This window comes from Diaphorina citri, unplaced genomic scaffold (assembly GCF_000475195.1).
Source record: "Diaphorina citri unplaced genomic scaffold, Diaci psyllid genome assembly version 1.1 scaffold1967, whole genome shotgun sequence".
Taxonomy (NCBI): domain Eukaryota; kingdom Metazoa; phylum Arthropoda; class Insecta; order Hemiptera; family Psyllidae; genus Diaphorina; species Diaphorina citri.
This window is the reverse complement of record NW_007379393.1, coordinates 1-10202: the sequence shown is the minus strand read 5'-3', so window position 1 is coordinate 10202 and position 10202 is coordinate 1. Positions and strand designations below refer to the sequence as shown.

Here is a 10202-nt window from a genome sequence, read left to right as displayed (position 1 = left end):
ACTAGCGTGGGTGAGCTGAGAATTGCATCACATAGTCCCTAGCTCTTTCCTTTTTATCTTCAGAACCAAAGCGATGTCCCTGATGAATAAAATTATTCCATCCGGGTATTCTTGTCTTTCTGTTTCTGCTGCCCTTTGCATCAAATTTCCAGAAACCCAGACGATTTTCCTGGAATTCCATTCCAGCTTTTTTCTTCCCTCTCTCCTCTTTCTTCATTCAGCTTTGAAATGCACATCACATAACATTTTATCCTTCTATTCTCTCTCAATTAATACAGTGTATACATAGGTATGTATTTCAGTAGAAATAAACTTGAATGTGATCACTTGTTTATTTAATACTCGTAAGTCTTTACTTACCTACATAATAATAAGTCTGTAGGTAATAATAATAATAACCAGGGCCGTATTTTGGCGGGTGCGAGGGGGCGCCTCTCCCCTCGAGGTTCATTATTCTCCCTTACTGTAGGTCAGACTCTGAAAATTATTTGGAGCATCCACCCCTCGGTACATCACTTTTGGACGCCCCTCCCCTCGACAAAATAACCAAATCCTGGATATAGCCCTGCTGATAATTTAGACTGCGGGAGACCGGGAGTAAAGGGACTTTTCAGTCTCATTCTGGCAGGATGAACAAGATATTAGTCTATTCTATCTTCTAAAGTCTTACCTTGCGTTGAGGTAGAGACAATAAATGACAAAATCCTCACAAAAACGGCCATGATTCAATTCAATTCAATTTTTATTGTATTGTTAATACACATTATATACAATTTACAAATAATGATAATAATAATAAAATCTTCCAAAGTCTTACCTTGAGCGGGCGCATAGATGTTGAGGTAGAGACAATCCTCGCTCTGGTTGGTCAGGTACGGGATGAGCCGATGCAAGTACTCCAGACGGCCACGAGGGTGCGCGTTCGTATTGTTCGCACGCATGCGCACCGGACTCGGCAAGTTCTGCGGACACACGGGCGAGAAGCGGTCCGCCACTTTGACGCCGGACCAGAGCGCGCCGCTCACGGGCGGCATGAAACGCAGATGGCCGACCGGCGGCAAAGCGTAGGGGACGCCGCGAAAGATTTCCACCGCGTCGAGGCGGTCGGACGGCGTCGATACGAGACCGGAGAGCTCGCCATATTTGGTGCGCACGATGCGGGAAGATGTGAGGCTCGCGAACACCAGGGAGGATTTGGCGTTGAAAATGATCACCAGGAGGAAGATGTGCTTGATGATGATGTTGATGTAGTTCATTTTGTGTTAATTTTTAAGGAAATTACTGAAATTTTCTATTTATTTCTTCAAATTATAAATATTTGTTATTTGATTATGATCTTTATGATGTTGTACGAGTACATTTATGTAGTTCATTTCGGTTGGTCGTTGGCGTTGAAAATGATCACCAGGAGGAAGATGTGCTTGATGATGATGTTGATGTAGTTCATTTTGTGTTAATTTTTAAGGAAATTACCTACTGAAATTTTCTATTTATTTCTTCAAATTATAAATATTTGATTATGATCTCTATGATGTTGTACGAGTACATTTATGTATTTCATTTTCGGTTGGTCGATTTTTTGTTATTTTCTGAGGAACTTTTAATAAAATTTTCTATTTGTTTATTTTAATTAATAAAGAAACTTGATGAAGATATTGATTCAAGTTCATTTTTAGTCAATTTTTGTTATTTTCTGACAAAAAAGTATTTGTTTATTTGATAGAGACAATAATCTCTAAATTTTCTATAGACACTAATAAAGCAAAGAAAATTAATTGAGTGAATAAAAAAAAATCTAAAGTAGGTATAATCTAATATTAAGTTCGAACCTATAATCTAATTTCGAATTATTTTCCCCCTAATTAGATTAAGGATTTATTTTGTCTTTTCTATTTGTTTATTTTAATTAATAAAGAAACTTGATGAAGATATTGATTCAAGTTCATTTTTAGTCAATTTTTGTTATTTTCTGAGGAAATTTTTGTATTTGTTTATTTGATAGAGACAATAATCTCTAAATTTTCTATAGACACTAATAAAGCATAGAAAATTAATTGAGTGAAAAAAAAATTCTTTATTTTTTCCCCCTAATTAGATTAAGGATTTATTTTGTCTATACGGACCGAAACCGAAGACTCATTTATTGTGATTGGTCTGGTCGTTGGTAAGTATATATTTTACAAATTTATAAAATTAATTATTCAATATGATTAATGAATTCAAATGCATTTCATTGCACAAAATGCACCTTGCACACACACGGTGCAATTTGTCGACTCTAATCCAGTGCATCTGTTTTATTTATTTTTTCGCGAGTGAATAGACTGACAAAAAAAAAAATCACACCTGTTCTTTATTTATTCGCAATTGAATAAACCGATTAAAAAATGATATAGGTAAAATATATATATAAAAAATAAATAAGAAAAAAAAAAAAAAAAAAAAAAAAAAAAAAAAAAAAAAAATCACACCTGTTCTTTATTTATTCGCAATTGAATAAACCGATTAAAAAATGATATAGGTAAAATATATATATATAAAAAAAAAAAAAATAAAAGGAAATAAAAATAAATCCAATTAAAATAAAACAGTTAGAGTTAGGTTCATGCGGATACACTTGAGCTACCCCAAATATATGTAAAATTGTATTAAAAAAAAAAAATATTATTCAAAATTTAAAACCTATTGTAAAACAATAATATTGTGCTGCTCGAATTTATCCAATTAGATTGCATTATTCTGTTGCATTATTCGCTCATTATATTCAATTCTATTTTCCTCAATAAAGGAGCACTCGAAAAAACGAGGGTACGGTATTCGGCGCCCCTCCCCTACCACGCGCCAAATTCCATATTCATTAGTTTTTCCGCTTAAAAATACATACACAATTCCCGCACGGTAAACCTGATGTACAACCAGTGGCGTATCCTAAATTAGAAGATGGGACTGTTTTCTGTCCTCTCTACGGTTTTGTTCCCCCATTGCCCCTGATTTGGAAATTATCGAAAATAATAGGTGGTTATTATTTTTTCCCCCCTAAACGTACGTACATTTTCCATGTGTGTTCTTCAGTGCCGTATTGTGAGAGTATGTCGATTACATATTCGATTTGGAATCTAGAACCTCCAGCACATTGGCATACTGTATATGGGTTTATAGCTTCCCCTTTTGAAAATCTCACCCCACGCCACTAATAAGCAGCACATGTACTTTTTTTTTAATGTGGACAATTTTGTATGTACATAGATGAGATTTATTTTAAACGGGAATATATTATTTTGCATCAAAATGATATACCTAGGTTTACCTCTGTGGATATTTATTTTCAAAAATATATACATAGATGTTTCGAAACGAAATATGTTCTCCAAATAAATAGGTACCTAGGTAATATTAATGGTTACGACTGAAATAATTCAGAGGCCCGCGGGCCATTTTGATTTGGTTGAAAAACCCGTGCAAGCGGAATGTTAAACGGGACCTGTTATCCCGTATTCGACAAAAGTATCCTGGGGATTTTTTAACGAGAGGGAGAGAAAAAGGGAGAAAATGAGATGACAAGGTTTCAAGGGAAAATTTTCCCTGGTGCGAGTCTTCTTGAAATGACAGGTCTTTTTTCCCTCGAATTATGCAAAGTTTTATTTTCATTTTTTTTTTTTTATTATTATTTTTTTAATCTTATTTTTATTTTTTAGATAGAAAGAAACAATTACCTTAGGGGCTTAGGGTCATCAGGTAAAAAAGATACCTAAGAAGTTCGCGTTTGGTTTGGAACTACATTTTTGGGGTAGAACATCCCTTTGTTGTTTTTTTACTCGCAAGGGAAAATCACACTAATACCTACAATGCTTTATTTATCCTAATCATTACATTGCGACCACGACACTGTTTTTGGCTCACGTCTTTAATGGAGGAGGTTCTTCCCAAAGGGACCTCTGAAACAGAAAATAAAGAAATAGAAATTAGTAAGGAGTAATACATGAATAATAAGACTTTTTAAAGAAAGAGAGAGAGGAGGAGAAAGAGAGAAATAGCCATAGCCACGTGTGCAATGATGAAGAGAGTTATTTGAGTAGTACGCAAGGGAAAATCACACTAATACCTACAATGCTTTATTTATCCTAATCATTACATTGCGACCACGACACTGTTTTTGGCTCACGTCTTTAATGGAGGAGGTTCTTCCCAAAGGGACCTCTGAAACAGAAAATAAAGAAATAGAAATTAGTAAGGAGTAATACATGAATAATAAGACTTTTAAAAGAAAGAGAGAGAGAGAGAGAGAGAGAGGGGGGGGAATAGCCATAGCCACGTGTGCAATGATGAAGAGAGTTATTTGAGTAGTATTTTTCTCTTTCTATAGGAATTTTATTTGGAGAGAGAGAGAGAGAGAGAGAGAGAGAGAGAAGGAGAGAGAGAGGGAGGTAGAGAGTAATAATTTTTCTAGTAATAATTTTTTTGTGGTTTTCTTTGATTTTCAAATGAAGCTCACTCTGAGTTCATAAAGAAAACCACAGGATAGAGAGAGGAGATAGAAAAAAAATACCACATGAAAAAAATTGCATTTTAATTTAATTTTTATTGCGTGTAGCGATTTTTGAAAGGAGGAGGATAAGAAAAGAAGGAACGATAAGGAAGGAGGGAGAGAAGAAATGGGAGGAGAGGAAATATAGAGGGAGGAAGGGACAGAAGATGTATGAAAAGGAGTAGGTAATTGAAGGAGGGAGAGAATAAAAAAGAGGATGGGTGTAAGGGAGAGAGAGAGAAAAGAGAAAGAGAGAGGGAGAGGACAAAAAAATTGGTGGGGAATCTAAACACACCCCAGGGATCAACAAAACAATTTAGTCTCTCTCTCTATTCACCCTCCCTTTTTCTCTCTTTCTCCCTCCCTTATTTTTTTCTCTATTTCCCTCCTTTTTCTCGTTTTCCCCCCTTTCTCCCTCTTTCCCTCCTTTTTTTGTTCTCTCTCCCTAGTACCTCCTTTTTCTACCTCCCTTTCTCTCTCTCTTGTGGAATTTCGAGAGTATTGTACTCTCACCTCAGAGATGTGATGCATATCAAACTGTCATGCATTGGAGTTGCTTTTGTTTGGGGCAAAATAAATGTTGGACTCGTACAAACATCATTAAAAAAAACATTGTACCTAGCTATAAAATGTAGTGCCCTCTCTACTACATTCAAGAAATTCCAGGTACCTACCAGACCTACCACTAGTTAGGTTTTTTTTTAAAAAAAAAAAAAAAAAAAAAAAACTACCTACCTACATAAATTCTCATACAAAACTAGTAAAGTAAGTACCTATGTAAGTAATGTACAATTTGTATACATAACTACATAGGTAGGCTTGCCATATTCCATAGAGTTGATATAAATTTATGTAAATTTTAGGCAAATTTTGGAAAATTTGACAGCACGATACTCGGGTTAGATATTGACGTTCCACAACCCTAGAGGATATTTTAAAAATTTATGTACCTAACAGTGCCTATACAGGGTGTTTAAAATTCATATGAGCCTATGAGGAAAATTTTCCCTAGCTTCCAGCAAGTGATAGCAAGTGTTTCCAGAAATGGATCCATGGAATACAATACATATAGGTAATTATTCTTCATCAATCTTTTTTTTTTTTAATCCGAGTCTGCATAAGTAAGTCTGTAAATCCGAGTCTGTAAATGAGACACCTTACCTAACCTACATTTCATTAGAGAGAAAAATCTTCTCTACCTCCATTCCCTGTTCTCAATTATCCAGTTTCGACTGAAGTATTCTTGAAATATCTTTAATGATGAAAACAGGAAAGAGCTCTGCTTATGTAATTGTATAAACGTATGTATATAGTAAATTGAGAAATATGTACCTAATAGGCTTTCTTTTATTCGTATTGTTTGATTTTATGTTTCTCAGAGTTCTCAATTATCCAGGTTTGACTGTACCCTATATAAAATTTATCTACATAATATTATTAGAGGGTGAGAGGGTGTATTAGAGCATATACTCATAAACTTTGCCTGAATCAAACGTGACTTGAGTTTTCAAAACTTTTATTCTCTCCTCTCTCTCTCTCTCTCTCTCTCTCTCTCTCTCTCTCCCTACAATCTTTCTTTCTCTCTCTCCAATCTTTCTTTCTTTCTCCCCTCTCTTTCTTCATATATTACACCTCCTCCTTCTGTTTTCCTGTCTCTCTTTCCTTTTCTTTTCTCTCTCTCTTCTTTGTCCTCAATTATTCTCTTTCTCTCTCTTTCTTCCTTCTTGTTCATTTCATCTTTTCAAGTCCTCTCACTCTACCTCCTTCCTCTTTTTCTCTCTTGTCCTTCTCAATTATTCTCTCTCCCTCTCTCTCCTCTTCTTTCCTATGTCACAATAATAATTCTCGATTTTCTTGCCTGTTTATTATCACTTAGATTTAATTTGACAGGTAATATTTTAGCCCTCCATTCTATAAGTAGGTATATAGGTAAATTATTTATTTATTACCTACCCATTTTTTAAATATAATTATCTCTCTCTCTCCCTCTTTCTCTCTCTCTCCCTCTTTCTCTTTCTCTCCCCCATTTACTTCTTTATTAAAATTTCTGACAGTGGGAACAATTTTGAATACCTACCCACATTTACCTGTGTACCTATAAAGTACGTGTACTATCTACTTTTTTTTTCGTTACGTTATTTTCTACTTTCTATTTCGCATTCCGTCTCAATTTTTTTTTCCTCATTATTTTCCAATTTGATTTTTCACTCTCTCTCTCTCCTCCTCCTCCTTCTCCCCTCTTATTTTCTCATCTTTCCACCTAAATTCTACATTCCTGTTCTCTTCTTTCATCTTCACCTTATCTGTCGGCACACACATCCACTCTTCCAGCACTTCTTATCGTTCCCTTTCTAACTCTCTTCCTGACATTATTTCTTTATTAGGCAACAATAGAGGAGGAGGAGGAGAGGGATAGGGAGGACGATTGAGAAAGACGAGATGTATGAGGAGAAGAAAAAAGGAAGGAGACGGAAAAGGAGAAGAGGAGAAGGAGAAAAAGGAGAAGTATGAGGAGGAGGAGGAGGAGGAGGAGGAGGAGAAGAAGAAGGAAAAAAAGAGGAAGGAGAAGGAGTAAGAAAAGAACAGGAGGTAGAGAGCGAGAGAAGGAGTAAAAGGAAGAGAAGAGGAGAAGAAGTAGAAAATGGAAGACGAGGAGAAGGAGCAAGTACAAGGAGATGGAGAAGGAGGAGATTGAGAACAACGAGGAGAAGAATAAGTCAAACGAAAAGGAGGAGGAGAAAGAGGAAGAGAAGTAAAAGAGGATGAGGAGGAGAAAAAGAACGTGAAAAAGTATGGTGAATGTGAAATCATTCGCCTCTCCTCTTTTCTCTCCCTTTCCCTCTTTCTCCTCCCCATTTTCTCCTCTTACAATTTCGTTTTTAAATTAACTTTTCGCAGTTAAGTTAGCTGGAAAATTGAAAATATTTCGACTGCTATAGTAGTTCTCCCTCTCTCCTCCTCTTCTCTCCCCTCCTCCCTTTTTTTCCTTATTAAAATGCGAGTTTTTTTCCCACTGCTTTTTCCCCCTCTCAAGTACTAACCTACTTACCTATGAAATTTCCCTTATCTCTCTTTCTTCCTCTCTTGTTTTTCTCCTCTTTCTTCCCCTAACACCCACATAGGTAACAAGTGCTTATACTTACCCTTTTAACCACTTACTTACCCAAGTGCTTCAAGTTAGGAGCACTTGATTATTCGTTTTTTTTTTTTCAATTATTATTATTTCCCTCTTTTTACTTCCCTTATCCTATAGGAAGGAAAGTAATGTAATCGGGTCAAATTTTCGATGGTCAGTTTTTAGTGCCAAAACACGTTTTGAGGTCCCTAGAGCGGGAACCAATTCGTACATGAAATTTTTGAAGGGGAACCAATTCATACGTGACAAAAATGGACCTTTTTTTTGGGAACCAACTCACCTTTTCCCTTTAATACAAAAGCACCAGCAAGTTCTTGAAAAATCCATTTTTTTTTTTCAGTCGAAATAGGCAAGTAGGTATCTACAAGTGCAAAGTTTTGTCGGCTCTGAGAATTGAACCCGGGTACTTCTACTCCCGTGTTACCACTGGACTAACCGCGCCCTTATTATGTTTCCACAGCATTGACTTCTAATGATCTTTGTTCAGACTTTACAAGTTGTATAAAATGAAGTAGAGAGTTCATATGTATTAGGTAGGTAAGTAAGTACATACCATTTTCCAACACTGTTCCAAGTGTTCCATAATTCTTTCTTCACAAACTTTCCTCATATCAAGTCTAGAGAGTCTACTCGTACGTAGCTAAATGGCCAGGAAGAAGTAGAGTACCTAGATACATACATAATTTGATATTTCTTATCTTGAATAAAAATCTGGTGTGAACATGACACGACTTTCTATTACCAACGTATTGCGAATTACCAAGTGCCTCCTTTGCAATCGATTTTCATATTTCACTATTCTTTTGGTACATTGGTAATGCCGCCACTGGTTGCTACTCGATTAAAGTAGCTACTCCTCACAAGGTTGAGTTTGCCGCCGGGAATCGAACTCGAGAGCTCTGGCACACAAGGATACTATGATACCCTTTCGGTCACGGACCTCGGAGGCTGCTTATTTCGTAACAAATACTTCCTTTTTACAAAAGACATAAGAGTGAAGTTACACATAAAAAAACTTTTCCCTCTAACCCATATTTTTTCTTCAAGACTGTACCTAAATCCATATTTTTTTCTTCCCCGTAACCCATATTTTTTCTTCAAGACTGTAAATCCATATTTTTTTCTTCCCCGTAATCCATATTTTTTTTTTTTTTTTTCAAGTTTGTCATACAAAAACAACACTTGAAAACTTTGTCCCATGTATAATGTCCCAGGACACCTGTATGTACTAAAACTTACCAAGTTGTAATCTTTCATTGGAATCAGTATAGTTTGAGAAAAGTTCGCAACTTGGGTTGTCGTCACTATAGTTTGTGCATAAATTTTAAGTTTTCAACTGCTTACCTGTTCATGATTTTTTGTTTACCTCTGAGATTAAAGTAGGTGGTACATACATAGGTAACAATGTAGGTGGTACATAGGTAACAATATAGGTGGTACATAGGTAACAATGTTTGTGCTGTAGGTATCTATCTTGTGTCTTTTCGTCTCAGAAGGTTATGTATGTAGTCTTAAGGCCCCTTACCACTTGTGAGTTTTATACATTTTTTTCCGAATACCCTGTCCCTGTATACACTTTACTATACATTTTACCGCCAAAAAGCGGTGAAATGCCGCCAAGCATTGCACCGATCTTAACCAAAAGTTTCGTGTGGCATCCTTGTCACATTTGACAGCTGCATGCCAAATTTCAAGTCTCTAGCGCTTACCGTTCTCGAGATATTTTGTTTAAAGGCAGACAGACAGACACACGGACCAATGGCTGATGGCTGAAACTTTGGATTTAGGCTCTAGGGACCTCAAAACGTGTTCTGGCACTAAAAACTGACCATCGAAAATTTGACCCGATTACATTACTTTCCTTCCTATAGGATAAGGGAAGTAAAAAGAGGGAAATAATAATAATTGAAAAAAAAAAAACGAATAATCAAGTGCTCCTAACTTGAAGCACTTGGGTAAGTAAGTGGTTAAAAGGGTAAGTATAAGCACTTGTTACCTATGTACTTGCCTTCAACAATCATTTGATCGGACCGTTACTGGACCGTGACTGGACCTTGACTGGCACTATAGTGTGAATCAAGCTTTAGAGGAGTAAGTTTGCCCTAAATCCTTCTGCCATATATGCACGGCTGACATCATAACTTTCGAGTTTAACTTTGGTGGCGGCGCCTTTATATCTTCCCTAAGAGGCGAAAAATTTCGTTTTTTGCACGCCACCTAACCCGTGTTAATCATCCCCTACAAAACTCCCTTTCTTGGCCTGTTCGGCCAACAAAAAGAGCAAGAAAAGTCTATTAAAATCTTCAACCAATTACAGACCTAGGCCGGAATTACAGGGATAACTAAAATATCATAAATTAGGTAGGTGAGTACTTAATCCAACTTCAAATCTACTCTTGTTCTTGTACTGTACCCATATCCCCAAGTACTTGACTTAAAATAAAATTGTCAAATTCAGGATGAAGGATTTTGGGGGGAAAGAGAAAAACAGATGGGAATTGGGAAATAAAAAGGAGAGAGAGAGAGAGGGGGGGGGGGGGG

General features: G+C 36.2%; 1 protein-coding gene across 1 annotated transcript; it reads right to left on the bottom strand.

Annotated features, from left to right (window-relative positions):
- Positions 1-782: 782 nt before the first annotated feature.
- Positions 783-1307, bottom strand: LOC113470966 (neuroligin 4-like; the record flags this gene model as incomplete). The annotated part of the gene is made up of 1 exon (XM_026829779.1): positions 783-1307. A coding segment is annotated over exon 1 (474 nt), but the record flags the coding sequence as incomplete, so codon positions are not given.
- Between the last annotated feature and the right edge of the window lie 8895 nt (positions 1308-10202).